This window comes from Dunckerocampus dactyliophorus, chromosome 17 (genome assembly GCF_027744805.1).
Source record: "Dunckerocampus dactyliophorus isolate RoL2022-P2 chromosome 17, RoL_Ddac_1.1, whole genome shotgun sequence".
Taxonomy (NCBI): domain Eukaryota; kingdom Metazoa; phylum Chordata; class Actinopteri; order Syngnathiformes; family Syngnathidae; genus Dunckerocampus; species Dunckerocampus dactyliophorus.
Window position 1 is genome coordinate 8,354,327 of NC_072835.1, and position 21,499 is coordinate 8,375,825.

Sequence of the window (21,499 nt, forward strand, 5' to 3'; positions counted from 1 at the left end):
ATCACAGCACAAGGGCTTCATTGTCCTTCTTTGAACCACTAGTGTTTTATGTACCTCCACTGCCTCCTCCTCCTCCTTGTCACCCTCAGGGATGGGTACCTCACAACCTTTTCCCTCTGCATGCAGTGCTCTATCATTGTCCATTGGAGCCTGAAACTCTCCCAAAAGCAACTCAGTCCAAACACTGACAGACTTGTGGTGTTAAAAGTCATAGCTAGTCTAAATTCTCACCGTCACCATGAACGAGCTATTACTATATTATTATTATTATTATATATAACACTTTCAAACATTCATATGTTGTTTATCTAGTGGCTATTTTGTTGTTGGCGAATTTTAATAAAGTTCTATAAGTCATAAGGACAAAAAATATGAGCTCCTAATTATAATAGTACCCCCACATATACAGTAGCACTACTGCCTTGACCCTTCGTAAGCTACAGTGGAACCCGTTTATGTCGACAATCCATCAACAGTCATGGAAAAAATGATTAGACCAGCCTTGTTTCTTCGGTTTATTGATCCATTGTAATGCCTGGTACAACTAAAGGTACATTTGTTTGGACAAATATAATGATGATCACAAATATAGCTCATAAGAGTTTAATTTAAGAGCTGATATCTAGAAACTTGCATGGTTTTCTTGATAATAACCAAAATCACTTAAATTCTGACATGAATAGCTATAGCATTGTACTGACAAAAATATTTACTCCTATGGGCTATTTGTGTTGTCATTGTTCTATTTGTCCAAACAAAGGTACCTTTAGTTGTATGAGGCATTAAAATGAACAAGAAACTGAAGAAACAAGGGCGGTCTAATCATTTTTTCCATGACTGTATGTCCACCAGCTAATCAAGTCCTGATCCATTGTGCGATTCTTATTACCAAAAAGTACCCCGTTAAGACAACAAATAGTGAGACAGCGCTTACTGTCATGAACTTTTATAAGTCTTTATATTATCTATAACTTTGTATTACATTTTATCTTAATTGTTCACTAAACTACTTAATATTGTACCCTTATGAAGGGTGTACACTGTGGACAATGCAACTGCACCGCACGGACTATGCAGGTATCGAAGTAGACGCTTGCAAACTAATATATATGCAAAACAATTCTATGTTCTACTAAGTTACAACCCACAAGGCATGCTGGGAAGCCCACATGCACCCTTCTTCAATATGAAGTTACCCAGCATGCTTTTCGGATTAGAAATTAGTCTAAAGTATTGTTTTGTATGTATATTAGTGTGTAAGTGTTTAGTCTGTACAGTCTGCACAAATGATGGTGAATTAGAGTAAAATGATAAAAGCCTACAAAAAGATGTGCTAAAGAGCACCCATGCCTGAGTGGGTTGTACCCCCCCATCCCAACTGCCTCCTCACACCATCTCTGCCGGGTGGATTAAATCACCCCCAATGGTAAAGAAGGCTCACTTCAGATTTAATCTACCCCAAGATCCATCGTTATTGTTGCCACTTTTTACTGTCTGCTTGTGTTCTAATGATCCCGTCGCAACGACAATCACCTTGATTTCTTTCAGGACAAGGTTGGAGTTCATAGAAGGATTCTCTCCTTTCTCTCCCTTGTTCTTGTCTGTGCCTCACTTTTGTTTGTGTACTCTTGTCACAGCCTCACCATCACATGCTCACATTGCAACAGGTCGTCAGCAGGGGGCGTTATTGCATACTGTGTTACGATCATGCTAGGAAATGCAAACATTTCCTGTAGTGTGTGTGTGAGACGCCTCTCTGCTGACAGTCTGGCAGTGTAGCATTAGTCCACTTGATATGCTTTAGCAACCTACTAACTAATGTACACTAAATGTTCCCCGTACTCTAGTATCCCCAAATGCATTTGAAGGCTCAATTCGCACACTTTGATACTTACACTTAGTATTTTGAGTGCATAAGTGCAAAAATGCAGTGCATTTTTCGATCTTGAACTCCAAAATGGCGAGTGCGCAGTGATGGACACTTACATCACTCGAGTCACTATTTTGATGACTTTGGACTCGTCTTGACAGTATCATCACAAACTTGCAACTCGACTTGGAATTTGACATCAATGACTCGGGATTTGAATCGGACTTTACTGTGATGACTTAAAAATACTTGAGATTTTCAGTTAGTGTGTTGAGTAAAATTTAGACAACAAATCTTTGCACAGAATCTGCCTCATTGAATGCATCTATGAGCGTCCAATCAGGTTTAAGAACAAACAAGGGTGTGCACTGACTAAATCCTGAATGCTTTGTCAAGCACTTATTTTCTGACTTGTTAAAAAATTACGCAATTAAAAATGCACTCACTGTATTTGTCAAATTTAATAGATTGTTGCATTGTTACATTGTTAAAATGGCATTTTTGTTTTGGTAAACACTAAACACTGCTTATGACATGTCAGGACTCGAAAATTTCAAGCCTGTGATTTGAGATTTGACTCGACCAGTCTTGTCTTGACTTGAGACATGACTTGAGATTAAAGATTTGACACTTGCAAAACACTGACTTTCTCCCACCTCTGGTATTCGATTCGAGACACAGTCTACAGGTGGTCCTCAGTGTACAACCTTCCATTTTACGTCATTTCGTGGTTGCGAATGCTCTCCTACAAATGAATGAAAAACTTAATTTTGGTCCGTAAACACAAGATTCGCTGGAGTATGCAAGTATGCAGTGTGTGCTGCAGTAAGGCTAACCCATCCATCCATCTATGTTTTATTCTATGATATGCGGGAGTCTATCCCAGCTGACTTCGGGCGAGAGGCAGGTACACCTTGGACCGGTCGCCAGCTAATTGCAGGGCACATACAGTATAGATAAACAACCACTTACATTTACACTCACAATCATACCTATGGGCAATTTAGAGTCCAGTCTCTTATTAACTTAACATGCATATTTTTAGAATGCGGGAGGAAACCGCAGTACCCCGGGGAAAAGCCACGCACGCACCGATAGAACATGCAAACTCCACACAGAGATGCCCAAACGGTGATTCGAACCAGATCTTCCCGATCTCCTGACTGTGTGGCCAACATGCTAACGACTAGGCCACCGTGCGGCCCAGGGTGGATAACATCGCTTATTCATTTTTTGCAGTTCACTATGTCTCCCAAGCAGCAGCGCGCCAAAGAAAAGGAAAGCCATCACCATGAAAGTGAAAATGAGCGTACCCCTAATATTGGCTCAACTAGCACGACCATCATTAAGGATAAAGATTACTGAATGCTAATGAGTTCTAGAGGGGTCATGGGTTTCGTGCGATGTTACAAGGACATCTGGGAGAAGAGGAGCTTGTCCTATCCAATATTTTAAGAAAGTACAAAGGCCAGAAAAACAACCACAGGGATAAATGTAGGAGGGTTTTTTTTTTATCACAATTTAATATCATTCTTGTGTTTAATCTTGTTATTATTTTATACGTACTTCATGTGTCCAGTGTGAATGACTTAAGAGTTAATTTATTCGGTATAACTTCTGATTTACATCACAGTATAGGACCGGGACTTGTTTGTAACCTGAGGACCACCTGTATGTAAACAATCTTCTTCACATGCATCACAGTGAACACAATAACTTTTTCAGTTGTCAAACTCTCAAGTGTTATTAACAAATATTCCTTTGCCAAGTCACACTACAACATTTTTTCCCCAAACGACCACCGTATGCATAACTTCCATGGCACAGGTCACAGAAGCTAATTTTCAGGTCTCTGTCAGGACTATTATATCACTGACATATCACTAATATATATCATTCTCATCCCTAACCTAGATGCTAGAGCGATATCATTTCCAAACCAACTTGAGTTGATGTTTTTCAGCAGTATGTCTGCTCCGGCACATACTGACTTTGCATTCAACACGCCGAATGAAGCAAATATTTCTTTTTGTCATGCTGTTTGGGTCTTTAGATTTAGTCTCATTCAGCAGTTTAGTGTTCAGAAGCTCAGTGTGTCACAACGTTGTGTTTCTGAGGCACAAAGCTCCGTGTTTGAAGGAGGCGTGGCCAGTGCAAATAAACCCCACCCCTCCACTTTGACCAAGATTGTTTTGGCTGTACAGTAATCCTTCGTTTATTGCGGTGAATTGGCTCCAGACCCGACCGTGATAAGTGAATTTCCACGAAGTAGGATTCCTTCTCTATAAATGGAATATTTTCGTAGTGATGGAATAGAAAACCTGTTACATTTTTTACAGTAGAGCACTCTGGACATTAAATAACAAACCTACAGTCACTTTTACACTACTACATTATTACCCAATGTAGTAGACATAATAACAGAAAATAAGACATTTAAGACATAAATAAAACTTGTGCTTGTGTGTGTTGCTGTTGATGTGTTGAGGGAGCTGAGTGGGGGGCGAACAGGAAGTGACATCGGGAGTTCAGAGTTGAGTTTTCGGTTGGAATGGGAACCGTAGCCCGTGTTTTTATTAGGGATGATTGTGCTAGCTGTGAGATAATTGAATGGCTGAAATAAAAGCTTGTTGTTCTGCCGTTTGTGTGTCTCACCAAACATTACAGTAACATTAGTGACACCTAGTGACCAATGTAGAGTACTACATATCATCAGAACGTCTATGAATGTGTCTTCTGAATGCCTTATATTTGTATTTTACTTCATTTAGCCATTTTAAAGTTCGGAAATGCCTAATTTAGACATTTCCTTAAATATGGGTATTTTTGACTAATATAGACCATATTCAAAAAACGAAACCGCATGTTTTATTATTTCATATATTTCATAAAAACCATGATTGAGTGACGCCGTGAAATTGGAAGCGCAAAGTGGCGAGGGATTACTGTATTTGGAAACTGGACAAATAAATCTGAGTAAAGTAGAAACAAGAAACATGCAGCTTTGCAGCAGAAACCAACACATTAATATTGTTGATGGTGTAACACAGGGGTGTCCAAAGAGTGGGAATTTTGGCCCACAACTGTTTTTTTAGTGTCCCTTGGCATATTCTGAAAATTAAATTGATTAATTACTAGCAAGATATATTATTTTCTATTTATACTAACTACGTACAGCCAAAATATAAACACAACACTTTTGTTTGCACCCATCTTTCATGAGCTGAACTCCATCCTAAACCTTTGTCTCTATATTGTTCACAAATCTGTCTAAATCTCCGAACACTTCTCCTGTGCCGAGATAATCCCGCCGCCTCACAGGTGTGCCATGTCAACATGCTAATTAGACAGCATGATGATTGCACAGGTGTGCCTTAGGATGGCCACAATAAAAGGCCACTCCAAAAAGTGGTGTTATACTGTGATGTACTTTTGTGTTTGCGGCCCTCTGTGGTAAACGTTTGGACACCCCTGTTGGAAGGAGTAAATCAAATTGTGCCGTTTGTACAAATCCAATCCAAGAAAGTGGTAATCCGGCTGAATCAAATGTGGCTCAATATTTGTTTTACTCCACTCAAGCACCTTTAAAGTCAAAAAAAGAAAGTGTGAAATGTGTCTTCAGCTATCTTGATCGCTCATCGCTCAGCTGACGCGTTGGATTTCTTTCATTCCCCAAGATGATGTCTGCTTGGGCCATTTTGAGACATGATAGGCCGCGTGGTTACTATAAGAACTAGCAAATTGTAAATAATTTTGGTGGTACACGGGCTTGCAGGACGCAGAATAGCTTCTCTTCCATTACCATGGTGACCCCAGAGTCCCTTGTTTAGTCGTCTTAGCAAGTTGGAGCAGCGTGGACGCTCAATACAACATCACAGACATCACAGTAGCGTCTAGCGGGTTAAATCGCCTCATACGGCCGTTGATTTTCATTTCCCACAGTGCTTTAAAACATGAAATTGATGTTTAATTATTCCTTTCTTGTGACAGTAAGTTCAAGTACAGTGGAACCTCTCAGGTCGAACACAACGGGACAAGCAAACGGTCCCAGACCAGCAGTTAACTGTCAGTGGGACTCAGGTCTTTCTTCTGCGCCCGTGAGTCAGTGAAACTTGAGTCTTCATCCAGTATCCGGAATCAGTGAAACTCGAGTCTTCGCCGGGAACTCGTGAGTCAGTGAAACCCAAGTCGTCGTGGAGCACCCGTGAGTCAGTGAAACCTGAGTCTTCACCGATCACCCGCGCGTCAGCTCAACCCGAGTCTTTGTCGCGCACCCGCGAGTCAGTGAAACGCCCAGCCTTAGTGAAGGACTTTGTTTTGCTCCTCGCCTCAAAGAGTTGATTCGAGGCAAGGAGCAGATCTGTTGCTTTTTCCACGGGGCAGATATATTTCTACAATGCAGCCAGAGTAACACTTGCACAATGAATGACATTGAGTTAACGTAGACGAGTACACACGAGTCCAGAGCCAGTAAAAAAACCAAAACACAACGCGTTCATGCCCTTAGTTGACATAACACACCCTCGATGGGGTCGTTTTTTTATGAATGTGTATCACAAAAAAGACTTTTGGTTGATTTCTTGTACGACGTCCAGGGTGCACGACATCAGAGGTTCCACTGTACCTTTAAGAATAACTCACACGACCGACCTTTAGGAAGTAGTTGTTGTAAGATGAAGAAAAAAGGGTATGTTGAGTTTTTTAATGGCCCTCTGCATATTTAAAAAGTAAAATTCCTAATTCATCATGAATGAGATATATTAGATAGTACGCTATTGTGCTTTGTGAGCTGAGTTTGGACACATAAAGCATCACGTAGTACGGTTAAGGTCGCCATTTTGTAGCATTCGTTCTTGAAACATGCGTGCTAATTTAAGACGACACCTGACGTCTTTCTATCTTCACGCTGGACACGCTCGAAGTGGTCCTGATCGCAAGAGCTGAAAACACATGTTCCTCCCGTGCCCGTGCCGCTTACGTGCATCTAATGCTGTGCTTTTGTGTGTTTGTGTGGTCTATGTGTGTGTGTCTTCAGGATCCACCCACATCTTCACCCCCACCAGCCTGCTGGAGCAGCTCAAGGCCATGAACAAACCAGACGAGGAAGTGACAAGTTAAAAAACAACAAAAACCCCCTCCAGCGAGTCACATCCCTCTCCCCCTCGACGTTGTTTATTGTGTATGCATCTTGCTTGAGAATAACTACATTTAAAAAAGACGACAAAAAATACATGTTGAAGGTAAAGTATTCTCATCTTTAACGGATGCAAGAAAATACCCGAACAGATTGAACGGAGGGGACATACCAAAATCTCACACGTGTATGCTATAAAACCTGCTAGAATATGTCAAAGTAGATCTGTCCTTGTCCATCAGCTTAGTGAAGGCGGGTGGAGGGTTGAAATGTTGTAAAATATATCAATCGACATGCAATATATATAAATATATATTTCAGTGGAGACGAGTCGCCCCCGCCGCTGCCCGTTTGAGATGTTTGTACTAAGTAGCATGCTTGGACTTGTGTGGACTGTTTACTGTGTTTGTATCCAGTGTGGATGTTGGCTTTTTTGGCTTGTTTGATTTTGGTTATTTATTTTTAGGAGCTAGCTTTTTCCTAAGAAGTTGTTTTCGGATACTCTACTGAAAGCGTTCTGTTTTACGACATGCGGAATACTCCTCTCCAAACCACGAGTCAAGCATCAACGTTCCACAGCTCAATCTATGCAAGTTCACCACGCCGATGCTTTTCAAGGTCACATCCACTCCAATACCGATATCCTAAAAACACATATTTTTCCGTGCATTTTGGCCTCTTGTGCAAATCCAAGCCCTTAAAACTCCGGCTTTAGTGTTTGTTCGGATCATGAACAGAACGTGACGTTATTGACTTATCGGTTTCATTTTGGGCTTAACATTAAAAAACCCCCACTGATGATGTTTTCTGGGCGCCACGTCGTTGCACATCTGATATCACACGATATTGATGAACAGGTGCGTCCTCACGTGTGACCAAGTGAGTTGTGGGTGCTTTTTCAAGCGTCTGATTGGCCAAAATGCACATGACAGCCGGTGAATGTGTTTTTAATACACTGGAGCGGAGGAAATGTGTGTTTTTAAAATACCCGTGTTTGCGTGGACGTAGCCTAATGCTTACTTTTTGTTACGGAGCCTCCTTGTGCTCACAAACGGAAGCCTTGGGATTGAATACAGTGGAACCCGCTTAAGTCGGTACCGGTAATGTCAACGACCCGTCTGTGGTCCACTGTCTTTTTCTCATTACTAAAAAATTGTGACGTACACGGTCGACCGCTGCTGTCGACATAAAATCTGAGGCCCAAAGGGGTCATATCTACGAAAAATGGTTCCGTTTCATACTTGTCAACCCTCCCATTTTCACCGTATATTGTCCGTCTTTATTTATTAATAGTTTCCCCCCGTAAAAAAAGGGAAAAAAAATCCTCTCCGGTTCTGCCCGGTCTGCTCCCTCACGCTCGGGCAACATCAGCATAGCAACACATCCCGTAGCCCGTAAAGTCAGACCTTCCAATTAAAAGACGGACGGCAGTAAAACAACGTGGTTGCACCGCAGTAGGTCGGGTCGGGTCTTTAGACCGGCACAACCCCCTCTTCAGTCGAATACATTGTTAAAAATAAGCATCACATGACTGTACGTGCATTCATCAAAGGGTATGACCATGGTTATCAACATTCAAGTTCCTTTGGACTAAATCCAGTCAGTTATTTCCTCAACAACCACCTAGCATGATATCATGCATGTCATAGTTACTGTATGTCACACGGGTATCAGTCAAGTCCATTTTGTATCAGAGATCTGAAAGACATGCATTTTTAGCATAAGAATTGTCCTACTCTTTGATGAATGCATGCACGGTCATGTGAAATAAGCCCGAGTCGACAGAACGCCCCTACGCCCGGGTGGAAGACCAAAATGTTCCTTATTTTCCGGAAAATTCCGGGCGGTAGCGACATAACCACTGTGGTAACTACCTGTAGACAGATAGCCAACCACTTTAGTCGACGTGTTGTGGTATTGTTGACATCGTCACTGCAGGAAACATCTGTGCACGTTTGAAAACGTTCTAGTCATTTTAGTCAAGCGCAACCGAAGGATGTGGAAGCAATGGTTCCGGTTACCGGTTACGCAGTCGACGCCCGCTTACGTTGATGTCATTCAGCCATTGTCATGTCATGTCATTCGGGTTTAAGGCCAAGTAGCAGACTTGGACGTTTTGGCAAACACTTTCAAGAGAATCATCCCTCCTCTGACAGGTTCTCACTTGACGGACAACGCCTTGTTTTAAAGTGAGTAATATGTAGATGAGGGCCAGTTGTATTTCAGTATTGTATCCTGTCTTATGGCTTAGTAGTGACGTTGCACTGAGTAGTGTTGTGTATTTGTTGCCGTTTAGCGTCTCACTGTTGACCGTGACGTAGCGCTCGCTTTCCTTTATGAATTGATGCCGATATGCAGCCGCTGTGTTTGTGACGTGTGTAGCCGTTAGTGGTCAGTAGGAAACAAGCAAAAAATAGAAATATATGGTTTCTTTACCTGATTTTCCTCTGGTGCAATGTGAACCCCCGCCCCCCATGGTGAATGGCTTTGCAAGAGTAAAAAAAAAAAAAATCCCTCCACCTTTGTTCTGCCACCCGCCCCCCCAAAAGTGGAATATTGCACTATAACGCATTTTCTGTGCTGCAGACGCTTACTTGTGTACTTTATTTTCTGTTGTATAGGATTACCTGTCAGATCCATCGATTTATTTTCAAATGCTTTATCTTAAAAAAGAAGTATCGGCACATTAGTCTGTCCTTCAACTTATTGGGAATGTATGTTTGCAAGTGTTGAAGCACAAACAATACTTCCATGTGTACCTTATATGTGCTAAGACTGTCCAATAAATTGGCTTCCACTACATTTTTTCAGACTTCACTTTTTTTTGCGCTTTTTACCAAATGAGTCTTTGCCAACGCTGTTACGCAACACACTATCGTAGCGAATGGTGAAACATTTTTCACACACAGCTCACTCCTCCCCCGACAAACCCTCCCGCTGACTCGAGGTGGATGTTCTTCTCCAATTTTGGATCAACATTTGCAATAAAAGTGACTTGTAATTATCAGCTTGTTGGATTCAGCTCCAGACCCCTCCCATGAGGTGTTGTGAGCGAGGCGCTGTGTCACTGCGCCAGAAGAGTAGTTCTTCGTTGTAGTAACAATGTCACTGCAAAACTCCCACAACAGTGCAGTTCTCCTTTGACCCTGTGGGGTCCCTTTAATTTCCCACCCTTCCGGGTCCCTAGAAGACAAAAAAAAGTCTACTCCCAAGAACTGCTATTAAAACAGAATAGATTCATATTTTGTCTCATTTTTTTGCTTAGATCTTTCAATCGAGTTGTAATAAAACATACCAAACATGTAAATATTGTTATTATTTTAACCCAATAATGCCAAATGGATCCAATGATGTCACAAAAATACAAACAAAATGAATGAATTTCCATATGATAAATGTTAGGGGGCTGGGGCTCAAATCAGGCTTAACTATACATAGGATTAGTAGTCATATTTATTTTGATTTTTTTTGTTTTTGTTTGCAGGGTCACTCCATATTTCCCCACCCTTTCGGGTCCCAAGAGGACAAAAAAGTCCCATTGACTTCCATTATAAGCACCATTTTTTAACACATTGGAATTAGACCATAGAAACATGCATTTTCTCATAGGTCGGTGATAAGTGTTCCCTAAGTGACTGCGGTGGATTTAGCTTAATGACATAACGGTCCGTGACGACTATGATGGCCATGAAACGTTTGCAAAAAACATTATCAGCATGAAAAGCAAAGCAGATATGTAAGGAAGTACAAACAAGCCCACTAACATTCATTACATGGAAAATAACTCAGTCTATGTATATTTCTAAGCAAAAACAGTGGCACCATTAAATTAAATGGGCATTTAAAGGGTTAAAATAATACAAATATTTCCATGTTTAGTATTTTTTTTATTAGAACCCAAGTTGATGAAGATATTTCAGAAGAAAAGTAGAAAAAATAGTGATCTGTTATGTTTTTATAGCAGCGCTACTAGACTGTTTCTGCCCCTCAAGAGACCCATAAAGGTGGGGAAATTTGACCTACGTACAAATTAAAAATTTGAATTTTATGATTTTTCACAAAAAAAAAACATCCTAGGAAAAATCACGCCATATGGCGTAACACAACCAAAGTTACAAGCAAAAGACAAGCAAAAATGGACCTGGCAAGACAAAAGAAGTCCTTGGAGAACCCAGAGGGTTAAACAAAACATCCTAACTTTGCATTATCAATGACAAAACACATTAGTAAAATATCTAAATCTATTTTATTAATTTTGACAGAAACACACTTTACATGGTCGTTAACAGTGAATGAGTGCTACGTCTTGGCAGTTGGAAAATTCAGCCGATCGCAGCCGAGATGCTGCAGTGTAAACACGGACGGACGTGATCAACATGTCCTTTTATGAAAATGGTGAACAAAACACACATAATGGACACACCCATACAAACACATACAAATGCCTATTTTGATACTTTTAAGCCCTAAAATATGCCTTTCACAGTAATTAAACACACGGGTACACAGTATTGTACTTACAAAATATATGGTCTTGTCAAAGCATCTTCCTGCTGGAAAATGTTGACTGAATTGACTTCTGCTGGATTTACAGGTGCAGCATTGTTTTCCTGGACGTAGCGCCATCACTCCACCTTTCTATTCATTATTAACTAATTATTTACATTCATTATTAACTAATTATTTACAACTCGAAGCAGAGAAACGAAACACAGTACAGTACAGTACAGTACAGTACAGTACAGTAATCCCTCGTCACTTTGCACTTAGAATTTCACGGCATCACTCTTGTATCACAGCTTTTCAAAAATGTACTCATAAATCATGCTGTGTCATGGTTGAATACAGCCTATTATTAACTAAAAAAATGCATATTTTGCCTAAATTAAGCATTTTTAAGCACATAAATTGCTAAATGAACTCAAATACCAATACAAGGCATTCAGAAGAAGCACTGAAAGACGTTGTGATGATATGTAATATTCTACACTGGTCACTAGGTGTGAGTTGTGTTACTGTAATGACCGGGGAGACACACAAGCACCAGACTCAAACAGGCTTTTATTGCAGGTTTGAATGATCTCACAACAGGCCCAACAGTCCCTAACCCAGGCTGTTGTTGCGGTCATAACCCACGGCAATATAAAACTCAACGCTGAATCCCCGACGTCACTTCCTGCTTCAGTTCCCTGAGCACCGCAACACATTTACAGCAACACACACGCGCATAAGTCTTATTTATGTCTTAAATGGCTTATTTTGTTGTGTTATTTCAGGCCTAGAGGGCTTCAATAATGTTACAAACCCTATTTTGAAGGTGTAGAAAATGGTGAAGGAATCCTACTTGGTGGAACTTCACTTATCACGGTTGAGTCTGGAACTAATTGATGGGGATTAACGAGGGATTACTGTACTGTCCTGCTGGCCATGCCTGCTAAAATCATATTTGGCCATCAAAGGTTTTCTCACAAATAAAAAAGCAGCAGTAAATGTTTGCAAAAGCCTCACAAGGCAGGTTCATTGCTCGAAGGCACTGAGGCTATTAGTTGGAGTTGGAGCTGGCGTGGGGGGGTTTGGACAGTCGCTCCAGAGTGCGCAGACCTGCATCCAGTTTACGCACCATGCGATTGGACCTGTCGTGTATCCTCCGCGCCTCGAGGAGGGCTTCATCCAGGGAGCGCCGCGGGACGACGTGCGATGGTCGTGACCTCTCTCTATCCTCCTTGGTACTGCACATCTTGGATGGCGCCCCCGTGTTGTTGCCGCACATGTGGACGGCTTGAGGTTGGAGGTACAGACTGAAATGATGACATCACGTTTAGTATGACAGGATGCCACGGGTCACATGACTTGTGTGTGTTCCTTACAGCAGTGGCGTGGGACACACGGGAGCTGCTGCCGCCCTGCTGGGAGACTCGGGTTTGCAGCTGGAGGTTTTAGCGGGGTTTGAGTCCCTGCAACAGTCTGAATAACAAAGTGAAACAAATAAACTGCCTGACTTCGGCCAAGAGGCGGGTACACCTGGACTGGGCGCCAGCCAATGGCAGGGCACATATAGACAAACAACCAATCACACTCACTCTTTTAATAATAACCACTAATAAAACAACCCAACCACTTATGTATTATATAAAATAATAACCTCCACACCATGTGACGTCACAGAAGCGCTGTCGTAAAAATGTGCTAAAGGAGGAAGTGACGTAGGTCTCGCGCACGCGTTGCGCAATGACACCTCCTCTTACGTCGTGTGAATAGAGGCTAGCGGGGTTAGCTTCGTTTACAATGCTAGTGCGGTTGTGCGTGTGTGACTCGGGCTAGATGAGTGTATTTTCACCGAGTTGTGTTTTACCGCTTTACTGCAAGGAGCGTTTTACATTTCCCGATGACGACGTGCACACTTCCGGCCTTCAAAATAAGAGCGCCGTTTACCCCATGTCGTCTAACTGTGTCAACAAAATAAGAGTGTGGTAAAAAGTATCTTACACATGCAGTTGGAACTTCCTTAATCACAAGCGCGGGTATTACAGTGTGTTGAAGATTTAGTAGGAATGTGTGCAGAGGCTGACATCCTATTAGAAAAGTTAGCTAGGCTACATCCACTTCTCAATTACTGGGCAAAATTGGCCACTGATGTATTGCATCCATAAATGTAAGGATTTTTGCATTTAATTATCCAACATTTTATTCACTAACTCATAAAGAATAACCCATAAAGCTATGCTGGTAAAAATAAGTGTAAAATGAGCAGAAGTGGAGCAAGAGACCATAACATGCAAAGTTTGCAAAGCAAATGCCCCTGCTAGCTTGCTGTATGCTATTAGTAGTGTGTAAAGGTGACTATGGGGTGTTATTTCATGTCTACAGGTAAAACCGTATTTAGACAAAGTCCTGAACAGGTTTTCTATGCTCTAGCTACGAAAACATTGAGTTTATTAATATTGAAATTGAAATTCACATGTCGTGGTCACGTGTGGAACCAATTAACCGCGATAAACGAGGGACGACTGTCGTGACAAATTCAAGTCTTTTGATGACTCTGACATGTGAAAACGTATCGCTCTTCTAAAACCACCATCACCACCACAAATAGATTGCAGTCCTGTGGCAAACACTACCTCCCGTCCTTTGTGTGTTTTTGTTGATCCTGACAACCACAATCTGATTTTGCAAGCAATAATGATGAAGTTAAGAATACCACAACACACCTCGACATTAACGCACCAAGTTTTCACAAATGACCCCTTTTGGTCTGAAATGTTCTGTCATCTGCCATCTACGAAGTAACAAGAATAACTTGGACGGGGTTGCCGACATAAACCGGAGCCACTTGAACGCGTTCAGAACTTTCCGCATTATCATTATTACTTTACAAAACAGGATGTTGGGCGCAGTAAAAAGACACCTCTCAGGCACACACATAAAAGTGGAACATTACCACCTGCAGGCACGCACCCTTGGTGAGTCAACACTCATTTTGTGTGTTTTCTACATCTTTTTCATTTCATATTTTGTTTTGGTTCGCACAATATATCAATAAATTATTCTTCGTTAAAGAAAATGGCGTGATTATGGTAAAGCCCCCTCCTACCTGGATCAGTTCTTGTCTTGGGGTCATGATGTCCGCAGTGAGGACCGTGATGACAACGGCAGCAGCAGAAGTGGGCCGCCGCTCGGTTGCCACCAGCTGATTCTGGCGGTGAAAAACACGACTAATTAACTAACTCACGCTGTGTCTCCGTGGAAGGGATGGTACTCACTTTCTGAGGAGCCGCTGTGATGTGACAAACACTGAGAACAAGGAGGAGGTCCCCCCGTCTCGATATCAGCTTTCTCAGGCTCAGCATGATCCTGCTCTGCAGCACACAGTCCAGATTCTTACCGGATATTAAAAATGAACTGTTCATCAGACTTATTGGCTAAATTGGTGTGAGATGCGTAGAAGGAGAGGGAGTCCTACTTATATGGTGGACGTGTGGAACGCTCGTGTGGGAGGGCTGGCTGTCAGGTACTGCAATTGACGTCTGAGTGGATCTTGACACCAGAAGCTGACAAGCAGCGTTTTCAGGCTCTGATGCAGTTGCTGAAAAATAAATAAAACAATAATCATAAAATATGATAAAAATATAGTAGTACAAATCATGCAGGCTTCATACAGTGGAAGTCGCTTAAGTCGGCTGGCAACCCGTCTATGTCGACCAACACATCAAGTGACCAAACACCACGACCACCACAAGACACTTTTATTTTTTATGTCAAAGCTTTATTGTCAGCATAGCTCAGGCATAAACAAAATGACCACAGCAGCTGTTAGATAAGAGTATAAAACATCATCCATCCATTTTCCTCCGCTTATCTGGATCTGGGTCGTGGGAGCAGCAGTGTCAGAAGTCCCACATAATCCCTCCAGCGTGTTCTAGGTCCGCCCCTGGGCCTCCTCCCGGCTGGGCAATGCCTGGATCACCTCACCAGGGAGGCATCCGGACTAGATGTCCGAGCCACCTCAACTGGCTCCTCTCCATGTGAAGGAGCAGCGGCTCCTCCCGGATGACCGAGCTCCTCACCCTGTCTCTTATCTACACCCATCGACAGGGGGGTCGGTGATGTCATGGTTCTCGTATTGCTTGTCTACAAGGCAACGACAAGTCGTCGTTTTCAGATTTTCCCACTCTGGAAGCCGATTTAAAAAAATACAGTTTCAGGTCACCCAGAACGCCGTTCCCGTGTGGATGAGAGGCTGAAAGGATAAAATACTTTGCCGTTTTGACCCGAAAACGTTTCCAGCCACCCTACGGAGGATTCCAGCTGCTTGTATCTGCGATCTCGTTCTTTCGGTCACCACCCAAAGCTCATGACCACAGGTGAGGGTGGAAACGTAGATCGATCGGTAAATTGAGAGCTTTGCCTTCCGGCTCAGCTCTCTCTTCACCACGACGGTCCGGTACAGCGACCGCATTACTGCAGACGCTGCAGCGATCTGCCTATTTACCTCACGCTCCAACCTTCCCTCACTCGTGAACAAGACCCCGAGATGCTTGAACTCCTCCACCTGGGCAGGACCTCATTCCCAACTAGAGGGAGCAATCCACCCTTTTCCGACTGAGAACTATGGCCTCAGATTTGGACGTGCTGAGTCTCATCCCAGAAGCTTCAGATGCAGCTGCAAACTTCCTCAGTAAACGCTGAAGGTGACGCCATCAGGACCACATCGTCTGCAAAGAGCAGAGACAAGACCCTAAGGCCCCCAAACTGGACTCCCTCGACACCTTGGCTGTACCTAGAAATTCTGTCCATGAAGCTTAAGAACAGAATCAGTCTTCGACGGCCAAATCGGGTTCTTGGGACATAAAATATCATATGAAAAAAAATCCAAAATAAACGTTACATACACAACATTACATAATGTCAACAAGCTGCCGCAGGTTCAGTAATACTTTATTATCGCCCATTCTCCTTTGACTGAAAGTCACACGGAAACGTCGACAACTGCTTATGTCAAAATCAGTCAGCCAGTCCGAGCGGCGCCGACATAAACGTGTTCCGCTGTAAATGCTTCGCTCATGTGTGTATCTACACTTAATAGGAAAAACTCATTTTGAAAAGCCCTGAGTGTTTGTCACAATGACTACTGTTAGGGAATTCAAGTGCCCATGACAACAAAACACACGTGAATTTGGTTATTTTGCTATACAATTCAATGTTATTATATATATATTATGTAAGACATCATTTTTACCCTTTTTTACATTTTTTGCTGCTGAAAACCAATCCTGTCAGAGACTGGATAGGAAGGACGAAGAGGGAACACGCGTGGAATACATTGGTTTCATATCGTTATAGTGTATTTTCTGTTGTTGTTATATATATTTTTTAGAATATGCCCGCGCATTGTGAGGCAGGCTTTGGCTGCAGCACTTGGTAAGCCTGTTCACATTTCCAAAAGACACCATTTGCCACATCAAATGCTTCAGTATTGTGTTGGGCACATTTGGAGGACAGTTATTTTGATACTGTTCCTCAGATGAAGGAAAGTTTGGGAATTAATGCATATTACTGGAGGGTGCTTCTACCATCAGCTGTCCCGACTTTCTTTCTTCCACCCAGACCGCGGAAAACACCAGCACTGATGCGGATGGAATTAAACAAAAAGTAAAACACCCAGAGGTCTGCGGAAAAGCGTGCCAAGGTAGCAGTATGTAAATCCACATTTTTTCTACTATGTACAATATACAAATGTTAGAATAATAATATGGGTTTTCATAGCAAATTTCAAGGCTAGCTAAACAGGGGCCTCTGCTCACTGGTTTGTATCTTGGAGTCTCTGCATGGATCTGTCAGTGTCAATCACTGCCAGTCAAACAACACACCTGCTGTGGCCCATTTTTTATGCCTGTTATATCAGATGAACTGCTTTGTCAACAGGCGGAGCCAAAAGTGATATAGTTCCAGCTGACAGTGCTTATTCAGTAAATGTTGAAAGACTAATGTATACAGAACATGTATGCAGTCACAATGTAGGATGTATGAATAACTACTCATCACCACAAACTCACATGAGTCAGGTCGTGGTTGTTGTTTGTGTGTCAGTCTTTTCCTGGATGCGTGTCTCACCACCTTCTCCACCTTCTCCGCCTCTTTGGTCCATCTCTTTCGGCTGCTTCCATCGATATTGAAGGATGGCGCTCCAGATCTGAGCAATGACAAGAAGACAACAAGAGGAAGTCGATGTGATGTCTGAAGACAACAGCAACCATAGAACAGTCAATTCTTGAAGATGCCGCTCTGCAATAAAGGTTCATAGATTGGATTCTTGATTCTTTGTGCTGGGCACCACAGTGAACATCTGTGCAAGTGCAAGTTGTTTACTTGTTTTACACTTGTGAGCCAATAAAAATCTGTTTTAAAATGCAAATAAAATAAGCTCACGCCTGTAAATATGAACACGTTTATTAATGTGATTTTACCTAGTACAGTATTTGTCCTTGTACTGTATAGAAAGATGATCTCTGGGGTCAAAATATTGCATTGCAGTGTGTAGCAAATAAAGGGATACAGTGCAAGGACAACCATGTTCAACCAGATAACACACATAAGTGGACATTTATATAGAGTTGATCTGCACACATTCGAGATTCAGCATTCACAGCCTTGGATTTTTGGTCAAACAAATAATTTCTCAATTTTTTTATTCAAAAATCGGCAGTTTTTTTCATTCATCATCATTCACACTAAGTTTGTAACCATTTATAAATATGTGATAAAACTGGTACAACGTACAGCATAGATATCCACAAAGCCCACAATTTTTACATTTTTATGTCTTTAAGCTTCACTGATAATGCTTTTTAATTTGATTTCACACTTTGTTCGGTGGTTTGAATGCACTGTAGTTGCTGTGAGATGCAAAAGTGAAACTTGTATACTGTATGACATCTACACCATGACTTGGATTCCATCTGTTCATGTTTCATCTATTCATTAGCGGGGAGTTTCTATACATTTCATCATTTAAAATGTTTAGTCCGTGTGTGATGATGGGAGGGTTCTGCAGCTTAATCTAATCTAATAATTACAACTCTTATTGCAAATGTTGTTCTGAAATTGGAGGAGAACATCAAAGCCATGCTAGCAGGAGGGTTTGGATAAATTATTAAATGAGGAAATAAACTGTGCCTGGAGGAAGTGCACCAACCTGAGAGGTGTTGAAGTTCGATAGTATGTGCTGTTGCGCTGAAGTAAATGATCTGCTTTGGACTCCTTCTGGTTTCTCGGGGAACTTTCCCGCCGCTCCTTTGGTCTGGCTGAAATGGTCTGCCGGGGTCGGCTTGGATCACTACGAGGAAGACAAGTTCAGAGTCATATCCAGTTGAATATGTTGTGCTGTTGACTTTTATCAAGGTGTCTCATGTCAATGGGCTAATACAGGAAAGGTCCAGGAAAGGTTGCGGTCACTGTGCTGTAATGCGGAAACACTGAAGACAATCAATCATCAGTGCAAGTGTGTCAATCCCAGCACACAAATACACACACAAAAAAATACACATCAGTCATGCAGGGAGGAAGACAAAGTACCTCTTCATGTGAAACCAAATTCAGCCACGTCTGCAATAAAATACATGTAACGGTAAGAATCTATGACTGTATCACTGCATTTACGATGTTTCAGGAGTCTGGATACTCTGCAAAGAAAAAGTTAAAAAAGGACGTGTTTGCTTGCACTATTTCAGCTGTTGTGTCACACACTCACTTGCAAGTCACTGCCTGGCTGGACCTCAGTGTTTCAAGAGTGTCGCCATGGTAATGGTGCCGAGCGGCGGAGGAGGGGCTTGGAGAGGAACAAGGGAGGGAGTCTTCATACTGGACACTTTGTATGTCCTCAGACACAGGCTGCGCTAGAGACACAAAGGGCAGCAGGTTCAATGCACAAGGAAAAGATGCAAAAATCAAAATGAAAAGAACCTGCAAACTCACTGCTTTCACTGTCAGTCCTGGTAGCATCTGTCTGACGGACCCACTGGCCTTGCTGGCTCTCATCCTGACAGGATCTTCTCAACTCGGGTTGGCAATATTTTCTGGGTTCAATTGTTGGGGGGCTGTGTGAACGCGAGGAGGCCTGAGGTGGTGCTGAGATTCGGCTTGCCTGAGGTGGTGCTGAGATTCGGCTTGCCTGAGGTGGTGCTGAGATTCGGCTTGCCTGAGGCTTCACTGACCTCACCTCCTGACGGTCTGAAACACTGCCACGCCAAGGATATTATTATTAAAAAGTAAGGCCAGACCATCTGAGGTCTCCATGGACGATGGATGCTATTAAAAAAGGACTCAAGACCATTTCTACTGGATTGTGGATTAATATGATAACCAATAAAACAGCAGATAGAACAGAAAAGCACTACCACAAAACGCACACAACACCGTCTAAATGGTGTGTGTGTCAAAGGCGTGGGGGTAGGCACAAGGTGAGATTTATGGTGCAGTAAAGTGCACACACAGCATCTGTGCTGTAGAGAAGCAAGGCTAGACGCACCTCTTTGGCACCCCCTGGTGGACAGAGCCCGGAGTTGCACTCGTATTCTGATGACTGGTCTCCGAACCAACAAACCCGCTATCCGTCCCCGGCGAGGTGATCCCATCCTGCTCAACACAAGGCATATCATTTCATCCATTTTATTGTGAAAAGCACAAATATGATTGAGGTAATCATTAGTGAGTCATTGCTGACCTGAGAGAGGGCTTTCCTGATCACAGTTTGTGGTTTGGAGCGCCTCTTCTCAGTGATGTCTCCTAGACTGCTCAGACTGCTGCTGCAGGACTTGCTGACCTCCTTCATCCTCCTGCCGTGAGCAGCATAAGTCCTGTGTAAAATACATACAATATCAGAATCACATTGGATGAGGAATTAGGAGGCCAAATGATTAAAAAAAAACACACACACACACACTCAAAAAGGAGTGGACACTTACGGATGAATGTTTTCTGCTTGTTCTTGGCATCTCTTGAGGTGAGCAGAATTCAGGCTAACATCACTTCCTTTGGTCTCATCACCACTGCTTTCCGTCATCTCTGATGGATCAAGCATGTGTCGCTTCTGGAAGCAAAGACAAAAATCTGTGATGAGCACATCAAACACACCTACAGTACATACTGTACATACCATTACCAGACTGCTAAAGAAATCATCTCCTCAGTATATACTATAGAAATTAAGGTGGGATTTGATTTAGAGTAGTGGGTGCACAGGTTGTGAAGCAGTGAGTACATTCCAAAGTGTTGGCGAAGTGTGAGCGTGGGCTATCCAGCATGCCTTGCGGCTTAAAACCCTAATATTGTTATGCATGTATATTATTCTTTATTTTGATACCACATTTTCTGTGTGGTACAGTACCATTGTGTGTTCCAAATGTGTTACTTGTGTTTTCCATCTATCCATCTTCTATCTTCGAATAAGGTCGCGGGTATGCTGGAGCCTATCCCAGCTGACTTCGGGTGAGATGCAGGGTACACCCTGGACTGGTCGCCAGCCAATGGCAGGGCACATATAGACAAACAACCAATCACACTCACATTCATACCTATGGACAATTTAGAGTCTCCAGTTAACCTAACATGCATGTTTTTGGAATGTGGGAGGAAACCGGAGTACCCGGAGAAAACCCACGCAAACTCCACACAGATATGCCCAACGGAGATTCTGTGCACAGTCCAATGAAGTCAAAAACACCAAAATAATGCTGAGTTTTGACTGACACCAAGCCAACTATACACTTTAACAATCCAAAGTTTGTTATTGTGGTTGGGGTATTGGAATCGTATTCTGCTTGACTCTAAAGAATAAAATGGATATCAATGCATATTGCCACACACATCTTGATCTAAGGAAATCATTTTAAAATGACAATGCGCCCAAAGCCATATTTCTGTGGGCAAATATAATATAAATACAGTGCAAGCTCAGTTAGCGTGTTTTTTCGAAAAAAAAAAAAAAAAACGGCAAAATT

At 42.3% G+C, this 21,499-nt stretch overlaps 2 protein-coding genes across 7 annotated transcripts in view; one reads left to right on the forward strand and one right to left on the reverse strand.

Annotated features, from left to right (window-relative positions):
* Nucleotides 1-9,806, forward strand: part of LOC129169914 (syntaxin-binding protein 1) — a 54,907-nt gene extending 45,101 nt beyond the window's left edge. For all 3 annotated transcript variants that reach the window (XM_054756880.1, XM_054756881.1, XM_054756882.1), the window contains one exon: nucleotides 6,906-9,806. Coding sequence is in view for 1 of the 3 variants with exons in the window: in XM_054756881.1 (XP_054612856.1) it covers nucleotides 6,906-6,988 (83 nt within the window). In the remaining 2 variants the exon portion in view is untranslated. The remainder of the gene's footprint in view (nucleotides 1-6,905) is intronic.
* A 1,425-nt stretch (nucleotides 9,807-11,231) lies between these two features.
* akna (AT-hook transcription factor) overlaps nucleotides 11,232-21,499 on the reverse strand; it is a 29,139-nt gene continuing 18,871 nt past the window's right edge. For 3 of the 4 annotated variants that reach the window (XM_054758301.1, XM_054758303.1, XM_054758304.1), the window contains exons 11-22: nucleotides 20,465-20,589; nucleotides 20,224-20,356; nucleotides 20,029-20,135; nucleotides 19,476-19,738; nucleotides 19,252-19,396; nucleotides 18,697-18,837; nucleotides 17,558-17,694; nucleotides 14,965-15,087; nucleotides 14,765-14,881; nucleotides 14,596-14,697; nucleotides 12,872-12,968; nucleotides 11,232-12,802 (exon numbers count right to left, since the gene is read on the reverse strand). In XM_054758301.1, coding sequence (XP_054614276.1) covers nucleotides 12,547-12,802; nucleotides 12,872-12,968; nucleotides 14,596-14,697; nucleotides 14,765-14,881; nucleotides 14,965-15,087; nucleotides 17,558-17,694; nucleotides 18,697-18,837; nucleotides 19,252-19,396; nucleotides 19,476-19,738; nucleotides 20,029-20,135; nucleotides 20,224-20,356; nucleotides 20,465-20,589 — 1,746 coding nt within the window. In that variant the 3' untranslated portion in view covers nucleotides 11,232-12,546. The remainder of the gene's footprint in view (nucleotides 12,803-12,871; nucleotides 12,969-14,595; nucleotides 14,698-14,764; nucleotides 14,882-14,964; nucleotides 15,088-17,557; nucleotides 17,695-18,696; nucleotides 18,838-19,251; nucleotides 19,397-19,475; nucleotides 19,739-20,028; nucleotides 20,136-20,223; nucleotides 20,357-20,464; nucleotides 20,590-21,499) is intronic. The other variant, XM_054758305.1, reaches the window with a different exon arrangement.